Source organism: Bubalus bubalis, chromosome 22 (assembly GCF_019923935.1).
Source record: "Bubalus bubalis isolate 160015118507 breed Murrah chromosome 22, NDDB_SH_1, whole genome shotgun sequence".
Classification (NCBI taxonomy): Eukaryota; Metazoa; Chordata; class Mammalia; order Artiodactyla; family Bovidae; genus Bubalus; species Bubalus bubalis.
This window is the reverse complement of record NC_059178.1, coordinates 21,717,533-21,737,964: the sequence shown is the minus strand read 5'-3', so window position 1 is coordinate 21,737,964 and position 20,432 is coordinate 21,717,533. Positions and strand designations below refer to the sequence as shown.

The 20,432-nt window shown below is 48.1% G+C and overlaps 1 protein-coding gene across 6 annotated transcripts in view; it reads left to right on the top strand.

Moving 5' to 3' along the window:
* Positions 1-1,562: 1,562 nt before the first annotated feature.
* The window catches only part of PTPRM (protein tyrosine phosphatase receptor type M), a 661,882-nt gene continuing 643,012 nt past the window's right edge, over positions 1,563-20,432 (top strand). For all 6 annotated transcript variants that reach the window (XM_006044986.4, XM_044934694.2, XM_025273106.3 and 3 more), the window contains exon 1: positions 1,563-2,415. In XM_006044986.4, the coding sequence (XP_006045048.1) occupies positions 2,343-2,415 (73 nt within the window). In that variant the 5' untranslated portion in view covers positions 1,563-2,342. The remainder of the gene's footprint in view (positions 2,416-20,432) is intronic.

The following is a 20,432-nucleotide window of genomic DNA, read 5'->3' as shown; positions in this document are numbered from 1 at the left end:
CAGAGTTAAGACAGCCTCCTGCACAGAGCACAGTGCCTGGGAGATACGTGCCTTCAGAGATCTTCAAACAAGTTCACATACTACTGTGCAAATGATATCCTATCCTAATATTAACATCTTCACTCAAAGAAATTACTTGGAAAGAAAATGACTAGATTGATGTCTCCCTCCTTATTTGGGTCCATTTCACATTTATTAACGTAACAGCTCCATTGGAAAGCACCATAACCATTTTTAAAAAAATCAAATTTGGGCTCCATCACAGTGCAGGCAGGACCTGGGTGCCAGGGAAACAGACTCTCACTGCTGATCCTCAGAGGTATGTGACTTGCCTGCTTCTCCAGACTTCAAATGTTATTTTGCAATCGAGATAAGATAAGGCTCAACAGGTACAGATTTGCAAGAAGAGGTTGGGTGATGTAATGTCCTTAAGAAGTAAATGATTAATACAGAGCCCCTGAAAAGGCACCTCTGATATATAAGTGGAATATAATAAGTGGAATTGTGTAATATATAATATTATTATATAGGATATAATAAGTGGAATTCCACAAGAAAGAGGGGCTGTTGGCTGGGGCACAAAAGGCAAAAGTCCAGTCCATCAGTTGGCCCCGGGCACGTGATAGCTATGACATATCCCTGTTTGTTGGTTCTAGGGTCCACTGGAGACCTCAGGGTCAAAGTGAGCGTGGGATCAACTCACCTTTTGGGCCTTTGTGAGGAAGGGGCTCGGGGTAGCCCCCGGTACACCTGACTGAGGGGTGTGTCCTCTTGCTGCAACACCTGCTACTCACCGGTCGTTACTTGGTTTCTAATTGAACCTCTACACAGGCCTTCTATCTTGTTCATATAGGTCTGGCGTCTACAGACGCTCGGTGCTGGCTCCCTGTGTCTATTCAGAGGAAAACAGAAATAGTTCTCCTCCCGCCCCGTCCCCCCCCTTTTTTTTTTGCAATCTTACAAAGTGAACCTCTTTACTGAAGCATTAGAAGCTTTTTTATCCACTTAATCAAATAGGCATTCCAGACCCCAAACGGTAAATTATATATTTCCAGACATCATTTGATTCATTCCCCACGCCTCCTCCTCCCGCGTTTCCCAACACTTCGCACCAGGTACAGAAATCACAGGTTCCGTAGGTCCGACCCCTCATTTTGGTGTGACCACCGCCTCCCGTGCACGGCCGGCGGGTCGCTCGGGTTCCCCACCCCCTATCCCGGGTCGGCGGGGGCCCATGAAGGGGCCCGGCGCGTCCCGCTCGGCGGGTGCCGGGCTCCGGGGCGCGTGTGTCCCGCGAGGCCGCTGCGGGGTCTCGGTGCCTGGGGCCGCCGCTCTCCGCCCGGGCGCCTGCCAACTTCAGGTCGCGGAGAACCCGCAGCCCTTCGCAGCGCCCCGGATCTGCCGGCTCGCCCGGCCCGCAGCCGCAGGGGAGCGCCAGCCCCGCGACTCCCGGCCCCGCCGGCCCTGCCCGCCGACCCTGCCGTCCGGCGCCGGGATCGGAGCCGCCGTCTCACCCGCCCCGCTCGCCAACTCCCGGCAGCCCGTGACCCGGGACAAACTTCTGGTCCAGGCGCGGCCCGGAGCGGTCACCCTCCCGGAAGCCGGCCGCGAAACCGGGGCCGGGGAGGGAGCGGGCGGGAGGGAGCGGGTGGCACCGCCCGGCCGCCGCTCCCGGCGCGGTGACGCCGCCCCCGCGGCCGCCCCCCGCCCGGCTCCCCCGGAGGCGCCGCGGCCGCCGAGCACCGAGTGCGGGCCGGCGGGGCCGGGCGCTCACGCCCTCTAGCGGGCCGCGGCAGCCGGGCGGCCGTGACGTGGGCGCTCCCTTCAGCCGGCCTGCGGGGCCCCGCCAGTCAGTCGGGGAGCAGGAGCCCCGCGCGCAGCCGGCGCGGGCTCGGCCATCGGCGCGCCGCCGCCCGGGGGCTGGCTCGTCTGCCCGCGCAGAGGCGGCGGGCGGGACTCGCGCGGCCTCGGCCCCGGCCCCGGCCCCCGGCACCGCGGCGCCGGAGGCTCGGGTCCCGAGCCCAGGAAGAAGAACCAAGCCAGCGCAGCCGCCGGCACGGAGGGCGGATTTTGGCTCCGCGGGCGCGCCCTCCGCTCCCTCTCGCAGCCGCGCCAGCTTCAGCGGGGCCGGCGACAGGACAGGGGGACCCTGGCCCCTTGCCCCCCCGGCCCCGGGAGCCGCCGGAGTTGGGACTTCTGCAACTGTTGGCACTCGGAGCGTCTGGTTCTGGTTTTGGCTGTTCACCCTCTTCTCGCCGCCTTGGAGGCACAGCTCCCGGCCGCCCTCTGCCCTCGCGCCCACCCAGCGCCGCCGGGGAGCGGCCCGGGGCGCACTCGGCACCATGAGCCGACTTGGGACTTGCCTGGCCACTTTGACTGGACTTTTGCTAACTGCGGCGGGGGACTCGTTTTCAGGTAAGCGGGGCCTCGCCTGCAGGGGCCTGGGGCGCGCGGGCCGGAGGGGGGCTCTGGACACCGGTAGCTCCGGGGTGGGAGAGCCCGAGCGGCGGACGGCGAGGCCGGGCAGGGGGCGCGGCGGGCTGAGCACAGCTCTTCCAGTCCCCGGCGCGGGAGCGGGGCTGGCGGGAAGGGTGGGCACCTAGCGCTCGGGCCGGCCGAGCGGAGGAGCCCCGGGAGCTGGCCCGGGAGCCAGGCTCTCATCTTCGCCCCCGCCCCTCCGCGGCCTGGGCGCGTGTCCGCGAGGACGGCGCCACTCGGAGTCCCCGGTCGGCTCCGGGAGCAACAGCAGAAAACTTTGCCTGAAGTTGGGAGCTGCAGCCGCCGGCCGCCGGGCGTGGGCGCTGCGCGGTCCTTTTCGCCGCGAGTGGCTGCCGGGCCGGGTTGCCGTGCCGGCTGCGCCCGCGCGATCGGTGGACCCGGCGGCGGTGATCTCCAGTTCCCTGTCCTCCCGCCTCAGCCCGGCCCGCCGAGGCCGTGACCTCCGCTCGTACTGGCATTCGGGAGGCTGCCCGGGAGAGCCGAGGCGGCGGCCTCGCAGGTTACGGCAGGAGGATCGGGCCCCAGGGTCCGGGCAAGCGGGGCTCTGGCCCTCTGGGCTCTTCCTCCGTACCTCTGGCCCAGCGGAGCACCCGGCCAGGGGCAGCGGTCAGCCCGCCCCGCGGCCCGCGGCCGGGGGTGGGCAGGAGAGGGAGTGCGGGAAGGTGCCCGCTGCGCGCCTGCAGTCGGAGCCCGGAGAGCTCCTTGCGGGAGGACGAGTGGCCGGGAGTTGGGGGTCAGGAGGGGCGCGAACCCTGCCTGGTGTTACCTGGAGCACACACGTGGATGGACAGCCAACGCTTGCACACCTGCACACTTGTACACTTTCTCGCGTGTGTGTCAGTTTCATTAAGGTCTACGTAGAATGGTGGAACTGGGCTTTTTTTTTCCTTTTAATATAAAGCCTGTTATTTGGCCTTGAACTTGGGCTGCAAAATAGGTTTCTATGTTTATTCGGGAGGAATGAGTAAGTTGAATTTTTTTTTTTTTTTAATTTGATGAGGGAGAATTTCACTGATGGTAAAACACATATTTTAAAACATTGGAGACTTTTCCGTCTGGCCTTCTGACCAGTGAAAACTTACGTCTTTACTTCCTGGAGTCTGGGGGACACGCAGGCGCAGAGGCCATGCCCTGCGTTGATGAGCCCCGAGACCCTTGACCACAGTTGGACTCCAAGGAAGCCGAGTGTGGAGTTGGCTGCTCGCTGTATGCTGTCAGTTTCAATACAGAAATACCCTTTCCCGAAGTTTAATATGCCCTTAACTGTCTGGTAATTGCACGTGCGCCAGAGGACTTAACAAAACGATCCACTGCTGTCTGCTATAAAATTGATGCCGATTTTGGCCTGCTTTCTTTTTTACTGGTGAATTATGGAGTAGACTCGCTAGTTTTAGAGCCTTGTAACTCGTTAGTGTTAGAAGCCAAGGATGAGGGCCTCAGTGATGGTTTTCTCTTTATTAAGATCCATAGCTCCCTGCCTGGGATTTGTTTCAAGTTAAGCTGTGTCAGAAAGCGTTTGGATGGATTTTCAAGAAGTGGGTAAGGGATTGGGGTGGAGGTGGGGAACAAATATTTACGTAGCTTATTTAAATGATCAGTTTCTCATCATTAAAAGGAACTTCAGCCTAAGTAGTACTGACCTGTGTCCTTGTTAATGCTTATGTAAATTAATAGTCAAACCAAAGAGACTTTGCTTTTACTAAATTTTATCCAGGTTTTTCTTTCAGAGGAAGTACATCATTCTATTTGTTATCCTACCAGTAATTGAACTGTGCCTTCATTTTTTCTTTTTTTTTTTTTTAATTTGGAAAGCCAGAGTTAACCTAGTATGGGGGAACTGAAGGGCAGTATCCCAGAGAATGCTTAGAAATGATGAAATTAAAAAAAATTGAAGTTGACAAATTTTGTGTGTGCAGGGATCAGATAAATTGCAGTGTATCATGGTTTTGCCCTCCACTTTGGGTTTTAGGTGGGAAGTACCTGTGGGAAGCGCTTAATGCTTTGGGAAAGTCAGTTTTTTATTTTTGAAAATTTTTTTATGTTGGGAAAGTTAAATCTGATGTTATGAATGATACCGACACTTATTTCTCTCTATGAGTCTTCTGGAAATTTGGCTGCTGGTCACCTGACATGGGGATCCTTTTAGAGACAGAGGAAGTAGATTGTAAGTGGCTTGAGGGCAAAGTCAGTTATTTTTTCTTCTTGGTTCCCATAAAACACTTACATAGAGCCCTAGACCCAACAGACACTCACATTTGTTGAATAAATGACTGATGTGAATTCTGATCATTTGCAGACATTCAAATTGTATATGAACTGGCTGACACAGCAGGGAGGGAGAGGAAGGACTATCAGGCATTAGACTGGCTTGCATTGTCCCGGCTTTTGAAATTGACATTTTCATCACAGATTCTTCTCAGCCTCAGTGCAACCAATGGACTGAATCAGGAGGCTTTATGTAATCAGTGGAGAGGTGTTTTTTTTTGTAACCAAGATTTGTACACAAGACACTTTGCTGTTTCCCCTCTTTTGGAATGCATTCACAATTGATGTGATTGCTGATTAATCATTTCTGGAGGGTACTGCACATAATTTAGATGCTAGATATAGGAACTAAACTTTTGGAAGAAAACAGAAAAGAATTAGGTTTTTTTTTGTTCAGGAGGACTTTTATTTAAACATTTCATTTTAAACATCACTTTCCGTTTTTACAGTTTCTAAGTTGTTAAGCAAGATATTGGAGGCTCACTTTCTGCCTTCTATCTAGGCTCTGTATGATCATTCAGAAGAACTTTTGCAAAAAAGTTTGCAAGTAAGAAGCAAGGCAGAAAGTGAAATCATTTTTGCTTCTGCTTAATATTGTCTTCTCCATAGTGAGAAACCAAGTAGCTGGCAAGTCATACTTCTTTGACCCATTTTCTTAAAAGCCAGGTGGTAATATATACTATACAAGGAAGTGTTTAGTTTTATATAATAATGAGATTGATGTGATAAATTCTAGTTAGCAAGCCTTGGTTTGCAGAAATAGAAATACAAACAGATTTCCACTACACTGTTCAGAACAGATTAAACCTTAATATAATTTTGTGAGTTTGAAACTCTCCTGAAGAAATGTATTCTTTAAAATACTCTTTTAAGGACAGTTGGGGGGAAACAGCTGAAATCTGAATGGAGTCTGTAGTTGAATTAGTAGAATTGTACCAACATTTAGTTTCTTCATTTTGAATAATTTGAGTAGTTAGGTCAGATGGAGAAGGCAATGGCACCCCACTCCAGTACTCTTGCCTGGAAAATCTCATGGACGGAGGAGCCTGGTGGGCTGCAGTCCATGGGGTCACTAAGAGTCGGACACGACTGAGCGACTTCACTTTCACTTTTCACTTTCATGCATTGGAGAAGGAAATGGCAACCCACTCCAGTGTTCTTGCCTGGAGAATCCCAGAGACCAGGGAGCCTGGTGGGCTGCCGTCTATGGGGTCGCGCAGAGTCGGACACAACTGAAGCAGCTTAGCAGAAGCAGCAGCAGTTAAGTCAGATGTCCACACAGGGGAAGGTGGGAGAAACATGTACTTGAAATCTTTGTACTATTTTTGCAACTTTTCTATAAGTTGAAAATCATTTCAAAATATAAGATTTTACAGTACCCTTTACAGAGACTGTGAATAGATTTGTTAAGCAGTTTGTTTTATTTTTTCTTTTTCGGATAACTAGAGTCATGACGTTTCACATTTTTATGTTGCTTCAATGAGATTGATAATGGATGTGATGAAAAGATTGTAAATTTAAATCACTGCGTGTGAAAGAGATATGCCAAGGAATCACTGTACATTTTTAGTGTTACGTGGATGTAAAGAAGTATTGCTTGAGCTTAATCAATTGTTCTGATCTGCAAAATCACAGGTTTTAGTCTCTGATGTTTTCAAAGGGTTGGTTCACAAATTTTCAGTAGAAAAGTTACTTACATATATTGATATATAGATAAGCATGTATATAATTTGCGTAATTCTAAATGAACTTTCCCTAATGAGCAAGTAATCTGAATTATATCTTCAGATGATATAAAACCGTGTATGAATGAAACACAGCCTTTCGTTTTGGGAAAAGTTGATTTTGAATTTAGGTATTTCTCTGACAATTCTATGGAAGTCGGTAGCTTTATTTAAAAATTTCATAGTTTCATAACAATTGTACATTCTAGGAATTGATAGGCTGTATGTATCTGTTTCAGTAGAGGCACTGTTTGGGGTTAAGTAGTGTTTTTCTCAGTTTTTGTTTTAGGTTTAGTTTTCTAGAATGAGTGTGTCTAACCTGAATATCCTAAGACATAGTTTTCAGTTAAAGGACAGGCATTTTAATAAGTACTTACATACTTTTTCAACAGTATAACATTTCTTAAGGCAGTGTCTACCATGCTTTGTAATTCTAGGAGTCTTCTCTTTGAAAACCAACTTTCCCACAAACTTTTCTCAGGCTTCTTCTTATCTTTAGGACTACAGCCTGTTAATCGGCTTCTTTTGTAAGTGAGAGAAGGTTTCATTACTTATGTTTTTCAAACTCATTAGTGAAAAGTTTAAGGAGGATGCACAGTAACATAGACCTCCCATCGTAAGAGGATGCTGTTTCTCCAGTTCATAAAATACTGCAGTGGTTTAGCATTTAGTCTGATCAGAAAGACGGCTTTTACTCTGTTGCTCTGAAAAAGAACTCAGCGGAGGAAAACAGTAGGTAGGGCTGGTGTTAGGTGGGAAGCAGGAAAGTTTTAGTCATCACCTCCATAGCCTGTGGCCCCCTGCCTTCCAGGGGCCAGCTGGCAAGGTCAGGATCTGATGACGAGGTGGGAACGTGGGGAGGGAAAGAGAAGAACACGGGCCGAGGAGGGTGGGGGGGTTGTGTGTGCTCACGTGTAGGAACACAGGTGTGCAGATCTCGTTAGGATCGTGTGCAGGTTAAGGGTCCAGAGAGGATCAAGTGTGCAGGAAGATCAGGCTGATGTCCTACACCTGGGTGGCTTTAGGTTGCCTGGGGGGTGGGGCGTGGGAATGTTGACCCAGAGCTGCCACTGAGCTGTGTTTATACCCATGCTGCTCAAAACCAAGTGTGCTCGAGGGTCACCAGGAGCGGTCCTTCCCAATCTTGGTCTCTATGGCCGGCCGTGGTGATTCTTTTGTCCAGGCCCCCAAAGCATCCACAGGTGATCCTGGCCACCTTTTGAAAAACATTATTCTAAAAGAGTCATCCTTGGATGAACAGCCTCAGCATCACTCAGGAACAGGTAGACAGGTAGACTCCTGGCCCCACCCAGAGGGATAAAAATCTGAAAGTCCAGGGTGGGGCTGGAGGCATGGGGACAGCAGTAGATGCTAGAACTAACCCTCCAGGCGCTTGGGATGCTGGACAGAGCGTGAGTTCTGAAAGGCCTGGGATTCTCAACCTGCACTTTTCAGTCTCCCTTGACAAGAGCAGAAAGTACCGGAGATGCAACTAAAACTCACATCCATGCACTTAGTAACCCCCACCCCCACTGTGAACACAGCCCAAATTATGAAACAGGCTGATGTGATGGTGTTGTGACTCTCAGTCTCTTAGCGTGACATTTCAAATAATGTTCTTATCTGCAGAAGATATTGGATCCAGCCAGTTGTAAAATGACAATGAAAAAAAGTTTCCTTTAATTTTACTTACCGCAATGTAAAGTTTTAATTAAATTTTGCAGTCACTGAAAATTAGCCACTGGAAATTTCTGTGGGTTGACACTGTGTTTCAAAGATGTTTGTTGACTTGTTATAATAAGCACATAGCCCAGTGCACCTATTAAAATGATACTTTCTATTCAAAGTGGATATTGAACATTACTGCTGGGAAAGCCCCTTTAGGGGATTGCGGAAGGCATTGGGGGTGGTCATGGGCAAAGATCAGAAGGATACAGTTACAGTACTTTGGAAAGTTGTCCAATTATTTAAAGTTTCAAAATCTACTGAAATAAAATAAACAAGGAATTTCTTAGGCAAGAATGAGGAATTAATGTGCATAAAATTTGGAATTTTAATATGGGAATGTGACACTTTGCCTTTGGAAATGAACTTCATTTCCAAATAGAAGAGAAGAGCTTTTTAATATAGATCTTTGTAAAGTACTGATAATGTACTCTTATGGGTCTCCTAAGATAGCACCTCGTTTTTCTATTTTCCGCCAAAGACCATCCCTGCTTCTCTATCCTTAAACACTCCAGGTAAACAAAATGGATTGTGATGTCATTTAACGGATTTATCTTGAAACGTTGTCAGCAGACTTTCAGAGAATCCATGGCGGGCAGAGTGCTTTCCATACAGCAGGCAGGCCTCCAGCTCCCTGCTCCTCTGGCCGCTGTCCCCAGCCCATCAGCAGGTGTAGCTGCCTAGTGGGTATGTAGGCAGGGGTATCACCTAGCCTCACCTGCACAGCTCCGTGGATGCATCCACTGAGAGCGGAAGGAAGGCAAGGTTTGGAAGGAGCCTGCATCTGCTGTGATGACTCATTCACATCAAATGAAATTCTTCAGTGGAAGTTGCTGCTTTACTTGTAATGCACTTTGTTTTAGTTCAAAACTGACCCCAGGACAACTTCAGACTCTGTGGTGATTATTTCTCCTTTGTTCCTCTTTTTGGTTGTATCCTGTGTGAGTATTCAGTGGTGTCTGACTCTTTTCGGCCCCATGGACTGTAGCCCACCAGGCTCCTCTGTCCTTGGGGTTTTCCAGACAAGACTACTGGAGCAGGTCGCCATTTCCTTCTCCATGGCTGTATCCTAAGTGGCCGCTGTTCTGTGTATAGCAGTGGCACTGGGAGAAATAGATTATCTGGCAGCTATCTAAGAGTTCAGGGTAACTTACGGAACTTTCTCCATCAAGTCTTTCGGTAATCGACCAGAAAAGTGGCCACGTGCAGATGTGTGACATAGATATGAAGAGCGTGGGCACCTCGCTTCTGTCTGCAGGAGACCCCTTTCCCAACATTGCTGGTTCAGGTATATAATGCAGGCAGTCATTAAACTTTGCATGGACACCTCATAGCCCGCCAGGCTCCTCTGTCCATGGGATTTCCTAGGCAAGAATACTGGAGTGTTACCTGAGTTAGTCCATTTTTCTGCTTAAAACTGAGAAGAATCCCGAGTCCTTAAAAACTTTTTCTGTGATGTGAAAGGTTTGGGCCCTGAATTGGAGGCAGAGGGATGGTGGAGGATCAGATGGAAGGATCTCACTTCCTTTCACACTGGGGCTGCAAGGGAGGGAAACTGTGATGGTCAAGAATCCAGGACCTGCAGCTGAGAGAGAATGAGGGTCAAATTGTCAGAGGCTTGTGAAAACAGAGTTTTTAGACTCTCCCTTGAAGGAGGGAGCTAGCATTTAACAGAATGATTTATTTAAAAATACAACAGCCTAGGCAGAAGCAAAGCATGTGGTTTTTATGGGCCTCAGAACAGAAACACTTAGAGAGCATCCGTTTGTTTTCAGATGGTTGAGTATTCCCTTTCATCTCTTTCCTATTCAATATGCAGAAAGCAGATTTATTGCAGACAGTGAGAATATGTTTTAGTTTGAGTTACCATGGAAGGCAGAGGCCTGGTACTTCTCCCTGATTCTAGTGGTGGAATCACAACAGGGTCTAACATGGGCTTCTGACTGTGGATGGGATGGGGGGGGGGCGCTGGATCACACCCTTCCTGCAGTCCATTTTGAGGGTTTCTGTTTGATCTATCTTCTCTGGTGTAGTCTGAGATGTTTTAAATAACGTTAAAACCACAAGTTTGAAGTTGGCTTATTGTGATATTCTCCCTAGATACAAATATAAAGTTGTCTAAAGCATTTCTTTTAAAATAAATACTCATAATGTATAGAATCAAGTTACAGTGTTTCACATTTAGTAATCACATAATCTTTTTATACAGTTCCTGGGGTTGTCATGGCAAGTATACTGGGGTGGTTTGCCATCTCTTTGGATCCTCTAATGGATCATGTTTTGTCAGAACTTTCCACTAAGACCCATGCTTCTTGGGTGGCCCTACACGGCATGGCTCAAAGCATTATTGAGTTACACAGCCCCCTTTGCCATGACAAAGGGGTTACCTGATGCCAACAGCCGACTCATTGGAAAAGATCCTGATGCTGGGAAAGACTGAAGGCAGAAGGAGAGTAGGGCGACAGAGGATGAGATGGCTGGATGGCAACACCAATGCAATGAACATGAACTTGGGCAAACTCGGGAGATGGTGAGAGACAGGGAGGCCTGGTGTGCTGCAGTCCATGGCGTCGCAGAGTCGGACATAAGTGGGCGACTGTTCAACAACAATCATGTAGTAAATTAATAAACTTAACAAATATTTTGGAATGAGTGAATGATTGAATAAAGTTCTCTTAGGGAAGAAAAAACACAAATTACTTCTGCTTACTGCTGATTTTTTTTTCTATGAAGTTTGATTTTTTAAAAGCATTTGTAATAATCTTAACAGTATGCTCAGGTGGTGGGTTTGGTGCTTGATACCCTTAGAAATTAATAGGCACATAGAGATTCAGTTGCTAAATTTAAAGGAAAAAGGTTACCTTTTGTTAATTAAATGTGTAAAAATGAGCCTATAATTTTTATCATATGTAATAAAAATTTATAAATCAGTTAGTGCCATAAAGTAGAATTTTGGTATTATACTGATCTCTAAGAAAGAAAAAAGAAATTCACTATGTGGTAGATAAGCATGATTTGATTTTAGTTTCTGGTGTATTAAAAGAACCGTGTATCACAAGGAAGAAGCTGCCATGACAGGGAGTAATAGATATCATCTCCTGCTTTACTTCTGATATAGAGTGAAATTGATTACACCTGCTCAGAGCTCAGCCCGAGCATTCCCATCGCTCGTCTGCGGTACAGCAGGCAGGCTCTCCTTGCTTCTTCATTCACTGTGGCGTAATCTCAAGTGAGGAAACTTAATAAAAAGAGGCTGCTTTGACAACAGTCTCGTGACCTGTGTTCTCCACTGCCTTGACTTTTCGCATCCAGGCGTCTGAACGTGGTGTGACGTCTCCCCAACCGTCGCCCGTTGGCACATGCCCCGTGTGTATGTTATGGGGATCCTTGCCGCGTTGTCTCTGCTTGTCAGTGACCATTTCATCCAGTTCGGGTGGCTTTTTAGAGAGCCCCTCCCTTTTGTTTCCAGCCCCTGTGGGGAGCTTGCTGAGAGGCCTGTGTTGCTGACCCTCGGAAAGTTTGGAGTGGGGTCTGGCCAGTCCCAGTGGGGCTCGGACCAGTAGAGGGTGTTGTTAATTAAATGGCCTGATGTCGGCTATGGGGTCCTGGAGGGGAGGAAAGAGGGCAGAGACCTCCCCCCCAGCAGATCCGGTGTTCCTGATTTTGAAATCTCTTTCTACCACTGAACAGCAGCATGGCCTTGGACATGGTATTTGATTTTTGAGTCTCAGTTTTGTTTTTTGGAAAAACACTTTGTAGTATTATGGTGAAGACTAAACAAGCAGACCAGCTCTATGAGGTTGGGAGGCACCCACATCCCTTGGGTGTAACCACATAAGCTCCCTACTTTTATGTCAGAAAGCCTTGCATATTGACAATTTCATATGGTTCAAACTTCTCTGGGTCCAGGACTTTGGTATTTGAGTGTCCTGGGGGCTCAATGGGTGATGTGTTTGTAGAAGTGCTAAAAAAATATGTATGTTATAAACATAAGGCCAATATTATATTTTAAAAGAAAGACACCCTGAGAATCACAAAATGACCCCTCAGAATTGGCACCATGAAAAGCCAGGACTGCTTAGTTCCAGAAGGCAGTTCTGGACACCTGCATTGGATTCACCCAAAGCTCTTCTTAAAAAAAAAAACCGAAGATTCCTGGCCCTGCATGGGTACTGAGTCACAGCCTCTGGAAGGGGCCACCGAAACTGGTAAAGAAACACCCCGGACCCCGAGATCTTCATACTCGCTAAAGTTGAAAGAGTACCAGCAGGACATTAGCAGGGACTCAGAGACCCTGCCCTTTGGAAAATTTATCACGTCTTTTCTGACTAGTGTTAAGAAAGCGTCTGCGGATCGTGACATGAAGTTTCACGTACCATACTGTAATTGAGTGGAGACTGTTTCTCTTAGGAAGCAGAGGCCTTCTGGTGTCAGCAGAGACAATGATTTCTGAAACTTGGTGTTTTATAGAAACCAAGCTGCTTTGTAGTCATCTTTCAGAGCTTCCCTGGTGGCTCAGCAGTAAAGAACCTGCCTGTCAATACAGCAGATGCAAGTTCGATCCCTGGGTCCAGAAGGTTCCCTGGAGAAGGAAATGGCAACCCACTCTGGTATTCTTACCTGGAGAATCCCATGGACAGAGGAACCTGGCGGGCTACAGTCATGGGGTTCGAGAAGAGTCAGACACGACTTAGTGGCTAACACAACAGCAACAACCCATCTTTCAATCTGATGAACTCCAGTAAATGTGACATCAGTCTGGAATTTTTAGGGTATAATAAGAGAATAAAGATATTTCAGAGAATCAGAACACAGATCATTTTCGATCTCTATATTCGCAGCTGTGAGCCAAAACTTGAGATGACTCATTCAGAGACGGTAACAAGACATGATGATACTGGAGAGATAATTTTCCAGCACTTATTTCTGTCTGATGTTCATTGAAACATGGACACTGGAGAATAATTGGCCTTAGGGGTCCCCTGAGCAGGGACCAAAAGCGTGACATTTTTATTGCAATAGTTCCTAAAAGACTACCTAACCTCAAACATGGGCATCCCCCTCTATTAGAGCGCTTGCAATTTCTACCAGCTCATCATTTCAACCAAGGAGGAAAGGTGCTTGTTGAAATGTCATCTCTGGGAGCAGTGGCTCATTAAGTCATCTTAAGTATGACATCCCCAACTCGCTGTCACCTCCCTAAGTTGACATCCTTAGATGTCAGATCTCTCACTTCTAAAATGAAGATGTTTGATTCAAGAATCTATAGGTTCTCGCCAAATACTTAGAGAGCCTGAGGACTGTTACCTGAGTTCACTTGAGTTTGTCAGGTAGCATGGTGTAAAGGAATGAGACCTGCATCCATAGGTCGTTTATGATAGAGGAGGATAGGAGAAATGTCTCGAACAGTGGATCACTCTGAGATGCTGCCTCATACAGCAGGAAGGTGCTTGTTACAAGAAAGTGGGTATAGCAGGCATGCTGGAAGGATTTTAGGTGCTTCCTATGATTGTTCAGCTTTTGTTTCTTCCTGCCTCTGCTCAACTATGCACATATAAAACCCACTTTTTCCCCCCTCGATATTTGGGGAAGAAGCTGCCAGCCATAGCAGCCACCCAAGTCTGCCGCAACTACACCATTTAGGCTGATATTTTCTTGTTTAACTCTTGGCACCATGGGTAGGCCTTATTTCAGGGATTTGTACTGGGCACTCATTGTGTGCTGGGTACCATGCTATTTGTTGTTGTTCAGTCGCTTAGTCATGTCCCTCTTTTCACGACCCTGTGGACTGTAGCCTGCCAGGCTCCTCTGTCCATGAGATTTCCCAGGCAAGAACACTGAAGTGGGTGGCCATTTCCTTCTCTAGGGAATCTTTCTGATGCAGGGACTGAACTTGCGTCTGCTGCTTTGCAGGTGGATTCTTTATCACTGAGCCATCAGGGAAGCCTCGGTACCATGCCGAGAGGGTATGGTATTCTCAAACCTATCCATGCTCAGTAGCTCGTCAGAGCTTAGCTGAGATCACTGCTGGGAGCTTTGGGTGGGTAAAGCTATCTCTGTTCCTAACAAAGCCAGGCCCCCTGAGCAAGGGCTGTGTGCACTGTCTTCTCTCTCCTCTCCCCACCCCTCCCTGTGCACACAGATGAGTGTGTGATAAGCTGCTTCAGCCATGCAGAAAAATCAGGTTGTCTTTTCCTGATTTATGCCTCGATGCCATCCACCTGTATTGAGGTGTGCTCCATGCAAAAGCATTCCAGGTGGAGTGTTGGGTCTGTTAGGAAGGTGCTGAGTGTTTTATTACGTGATGTAGAGTCTTTAGACTTGGAGGAGGGCATGGCAACTCACACCAGTATTCTTGCCTGAAGAATCCCCATGGACAGAGGAGCCTGGTGGGCTACAGTCCTTGGGGTCGCAAAGAGTTGGACACGACTGGGCGACTAAACAAGCACAGCACAGAATCTTTAGAATGACCCTCTGGGGAGCTGTCCTTCTGGGTCTCACTTCCAGGAAAAGGTGTGACTTCCCTTATGAACATACTTTCTTCTTGTGGGCAAAGCGAATTGTATAACCCATCAAGTTTTCCTCTCTATGTTGGCTGTTTGGATGCCAGATTCAGATGTATGGGCTGAAGGAGTTAGAACTTTTTTGAACAGAAAGCCTCAGCCAAACTGAACTTCATCAAACAGGATTTGTTGGCTCGTGCAAAGAGAAGGCTGTGGGTGGCCCAGTTGGTCCTGGTGGCTTGAGCCTTTCTCTCTAAGCATCTTTCCTGGGTGTTTCTAAGGAGTTACAGGCTGCCTCAAGCCCCAGGGAAAGAGATAGTCCCTCCCCCAACAGCACAGACCACGCCTCCCTGTGGTTCATGGAGTCAGCTCACATCACCTGTTCCCACTTTAACCTCGTGCCCTGCTTGGCCAGCACAGTGGACCAGGCATGGGGTCAGCCCTCAGGAGCCATGGGGAATGAGAGTGTGGAAACTGGGGCTGCTCCATGGAGGCGTGGGTTCTGTTACCAGCTGGAGGGAGTAGCTGCTGACTGGGCCTAAAACAGAAAAATGCCCAGAGCCACCATCTCTGCAATAGAACCTGAATTCTGGTTCCTTTTCTTGGTCTTAGTCTCCTCTTCACTCATCTTGCACATTCATGCTAAGTTGCTTCCGTCATGCCTGACTCTTTTGTGACCCATGGATTTTAGCCCACCAGGTTCCTCTGTCCTTGGGATTCTCCAGGCAAGAGTACTGGAGTGGGTTGCTGTGCCCTTCTCCAGGGGAATCTTACCAACCCAGGGATGGAGCCAATATCTCTTAAGTCTCCTGCGTTGGCAGGCGGGTTCCTTACTGCTAGGGCCACCTGGGAAGCACTTGTCTCACCTTATTCTAATTTATCTTGCTGTTTTACGCATCATGATAAATTTATTGAATCTCTTGGAACTGGGTGGTGATAGCAGAAAATAATTGAGTTCCAAAGTCTTCGTGTCTGAGTCAGTCAAAGGCAGCTTTTGTGTGTGTGCATTTCTTTACTTCCTAGTGACACGGGGAACAGTCTCAGCTCACTAACGGTGAAGTACATGGGTGTGGGAGGAGGCAGGGAGGGTTTAGAGCTGAGCTCAGTAGTTTCTCAACTTACTTTTCAAAGCACCATGTTTTTTAGCAAAGTAAAATCTTACATAGATAGAAAAGCATAAATATCTCTTGGTTAACAAAATTTGTTGTGGGCAGGTTTAAAAAGTGACCCTTCAAATTGGAGAAATAAGTGTTTGATGGACTACTACCCAGTAACAGATGCCCCCAAATCTGATGGCAGAAACCAGGGGACCCCAACCTCAGTGATCTAATGCCTGATGATATGAGGTAGAGCTGATGTAATAATAATAATAGAAATAAAGTACACAATGAATGTAATGTGCTTAAATCATCCTGAAGCCATGACTCACCCTCCCCACCTACCCCCTGCCATTGTTTTTCAGTCGCTCAGTCGTGTGTAACTCTTTGCGACCCCATGGACTGCAGCATGCCAGGCTTCCCTGTCCTTTACCATCTCCCAGAGCTTGCTCAAACTCATGTCCATTGAGTTGGTGATGCCATCCAACCATCTTGTCCTCTGTTGCCCCCTTATCTTCCTGCCCTTCAATGTTTACCAGCACCGGGGTCTTTTCCAATGAATTGGCTCTTCTCATCAGGTGGCCAAAGTATTGGATGCCCCCAGGTGTCCTGTCCACCAGGTCCATGGAAAAATTGTCTTCCACATAGCTGGTTCCTGCCGCCAGATAGGTTGGGGACCACTGGTGCAAACCACAGTCACCTACTGTTTTTTGTGTTCTGTGGGTGGGGAACGTGCCTGCTGGTCTGAACTGGGATTGTATGCTTTCTGTTTGTGTCTCTACTCAGCTGACCTTGGCTGGCCTCTCTTGACACTCTAAGGTTGGCTGGCTGCAGGCTGGTCTAGGTTTGGCCTTGGCTGGGATGGCTGGGCTCCCCTCCCTGGGGTCCTCTGCAGGCAGGGTTTCCAGAGAGAGAGCAGAGGGTGCCAAGGCCTCTTGACTTACTCTTGGGGAGGGCACATTGTCACTCCTGCCTCACCCTCTCGTCACAGTCACATGGCTAGCCTGGAATCCAGGGTGGGGAAACATACCTCCCCCTTGATGTGTGGGGCGTCTGGGCCACGTTGCGAAGGGTAGACGTGGACACAAGGACAGGGCAGAAACGGGGCCCCACACAGGGCCCCTGGGGCCTGCGTCCTAGATGCTTCTTTGCAGAGCACAGTTGAGAAATCACTGGCATGTGAAAAAAGGAAATATGGGATTGCAAGCCCTGCGTTCCAGGGCCCCTCCGCCACTGGCCATCCTCCGAGGGGAAGCCGTTGAACTCGTGGAGCTCAGTTCCTTATCTGTAAAGAGGGTCATTCTGGGATGCTGTGGTTCAGAGGCTGGCCTCAGAGATCGCCTGTGATAATGGATGCTCTGCAAAGAGACTTACAAACAACTGTGTCCCGAGGTGTATTCTGGAGGGACTGATAGGCTGCTTATACCTGAGTCACCCTGGCTGTGTCATTCATCCCTTGGGACAATCCCCTGGCCTCTCCAAGGCTGGTTTCTTCATCTGTGGAGAGCAATGCTGTGTCACTCTTGGTCACCCTGTGGACAGCACAGTGCCTGGTGTGTGAGACCAGTAACCCTGTTCTTAGAGGCTGTGTGCTTCCTTTAAGGTCTGAAAACCCCAAGGGGTGTGGTTCTGCAAGCCCCAGGTTTTCTTCCGTTTCTGATCCAATTTATTAGCTTAATGCTCTGTCCTCGGGTTTCCCAGGAGGGAAAAGTGAACAGGAATATCACGTGCCCCACACTGCGGGTCCTTTATGTGTTAGTTACCTCCCGAAACTCTCCTGTGGGTGGCGCTGTCACCTGATGGAGTTTTCTGGAGTTGAGGCCCCAGCATTTCAGGATGTGGCACAGACAGTGGGTACAGCTCTTCGTGGACCCAGAGGACTCCATCCATTCAGAGCCTTGGGGCCCAAAGCACAAGTCGTCATTTTTAAGTGTGCTGACTTAGCGACTAAATGACAAGTATTTGGTACAGTTTCTCATTTTGGTGTTAAAAGTGATTGTGAAGTTGGTATAACCCAGCAGTGCACAGTAGTTTATAGCCTCTAAACTAGTAAATTAGAAGAAAAAGTACTCAGCTTTTTAGTGCCTGCATGTTAAGTTGCTTCAGTCATGTCCGACTCTTTGTAACCCTGTGGACTGTGGCCCTCCAGGCTCCGCTGTCCATGGGATTCTCCAGGCAAGAATACTGGAGTGGGTTGCCATGCTCTCCTCCAGGGGATCTTCCTGACCCAGGGACTGAACCCACGTCTCTTTTGTCTCCTACATCGGCAGGTGGGTTTTACCACTAGTGCCACCTGGGGAGCCCTTCTCAGTAACTTATATGAAATGAATGGATTAGAGACATTCTCTGTACTTTTCACAAGCAGAGGAGGGGTGAATGCTTTCATCTCCAGGGTTTCAAATCCTCTAGGAAGAATTGTATTGTTGTAATATCCTATGTTTAGCATTTGGGGGTCGGATGGAGGTGAAATGTGTAAAGTCCTTTGCAAAGCTCTCGTCTGTGTGCACTTGTGGTCTTGGGGCAAAATGCCACGAAGGTCAGTGAGGATTTCAGACCTTTCACTCCAGGTGCAGGTGAACAGGCCTTTGGACATTGATGTTAGTCACCTTTAGAACAAATTGCATTTGCTTTTAAGATTGGACAAAGACACAGAGAGCACACAGATCTGTATTTGAAGGGTTGAACACTCTCCAGTGAGTCATCATGGCAAAGGACTATTTGGTATATGAAGTTTACAAGGGTGAGGTAGTTTGCTTATTTGAATCACTTTTTTTGCAATATTATGGGGGAGAATTATGCTGAAATAAACTGTGCATTGGGGTTTCCCTGGTGGCTCAGATTGTAAAGAATCTGCCTGCGATTTAGGAAACCTGGGTTCAATCCCTGGGTCAGAACAATCCCCTGGAGGAGGGCATGGCAACCCATTCTAGCATTCTTGCCTGGAGAGTCCCATGGACAGAGGAGCCTGGTGGGCTACAGTCCATGTGGTTGCAAAGTTGGACAGGACTGAACCGATTTAGCATGCATGCACAGTTGCTTTACATTGTTGTGTTAGTTTCCACTGTACAGCAAAGTGAATCAGCTATTTGTATACATATATTCCCTCTTTTTTGTATTTCCTTCCCATTTAGGTTACCACAGAGCACTGAGTAGAGTTCCCTGTGGTATGCAGTAGGTTCTCATTAGTTAGCTGTTCTATACATAGTAGTGTGTATATGTCAATTGCAGTCTCCTAATTCATCTCACCCCCTCTCCCCACTTGGTGCCCATATGTTTGTTCTCTATACCTGTGACTCTGTTTCTGCTTTGCAAATAAGAATAACTTCTTGTTTATTCCCACACTTGGTGTCATGGCCCTGGGGTTTCTTTTCTTCCTTTTCCTCTTTCCCCCTCCATCTCCATCTTCTATAATGGGTGGGTTTTAAAAGAAGATCAAAGTGAAAGTGAAGTTGTTCAGTCGTGTCCGACTGTTTGTGAGCCCATGGACTGTAGCCTATCAGGCTCCTCCATCCATGGGATTTCCCAGGCAAGAGTACTGGAGTGGGTTGCCATTTCCTTCTCCAGGGGATCTTCCCGACCCAGGGACTGAACCCGGGTCTCCCGCATTGCGGGCAGACTCTTTACCATCTGAGTCACCAGGGAAGCTCCGTTAAAACAAAAAGATGAGCAATCTTCTTTTATCTTCTGGGCCATCAGCCCTCTTCCTAAGGAGGTCAGGCTGCTTGGCTTCCTGTTTCTCCTCTGAAGAGTGAAGACAGGACAGAGTGTTGGTCCCAGTGGTGAGTGTGAAAGCATAACCACTGCCTTGCCTGTCAGGCACTTGTGGGTGCATTTATCGGCTTTATTTCTAATCAGCACAGCAGTACTTAAGGGTAAAAAGATTATACTACAACAAAGGGACAACTAATGCTTATTGAATACTTAAAGTGTCTAGCCATTATTCTAAGTGCATTTTCTATGTATCACCTGGTTTAATGCTGATAAGCACATAAGTGACCCCCATTTTATAGGCTGGGGAATAAGCTCAGAGACTAAGCAAAGTGGCTCATCTTAGGCAAATTGCAAGGGTAAAGCTGGAGTTTGACTTTGAGCAGCCTGAGTCTGAAACCACCAAGACACAGAGCCTGCCAGTTCTTCATGTTGGAGGCAGTCACTCTGAACACCCCATGGTTGTAACCTGCTTCTGTCTTGAACCTCTGGATCTCTTTGTGTCCCTTTGATTGGTCGGCTGGGAATCCAGGAGGGTGGGTGGATGCTTCAGGTAGACAGGGCAGTGGCCCCTGAATGACAGGATGAAGGACCAGGGGAGAACCCCAGCTCCAAGCAGGACTTTCCAGTCACTGGGTGGGCTTCATTCTGGAGACTCTGTTGTCATATCACTGGCGCAACTGGTAAAAGTCAGAAACAAAACAAGGATTTGTTGCTGTTGTTGTTGTTGTACTCAGTCACATCTGACTCTTTGCAAGTCCAGGGTCTGTAGCCCGCCAGGTTCCTCTGTACATGGAATTTTCCAGGTAAGAATACTGGGGTGTGGGTTGCCATTAGCTCTTGCTTTATAAAATCTTATTTTAGGGAAGTGTTTTCCCTGAACTGGGAGCCAGTGCCAGTAAGTTCCAAGA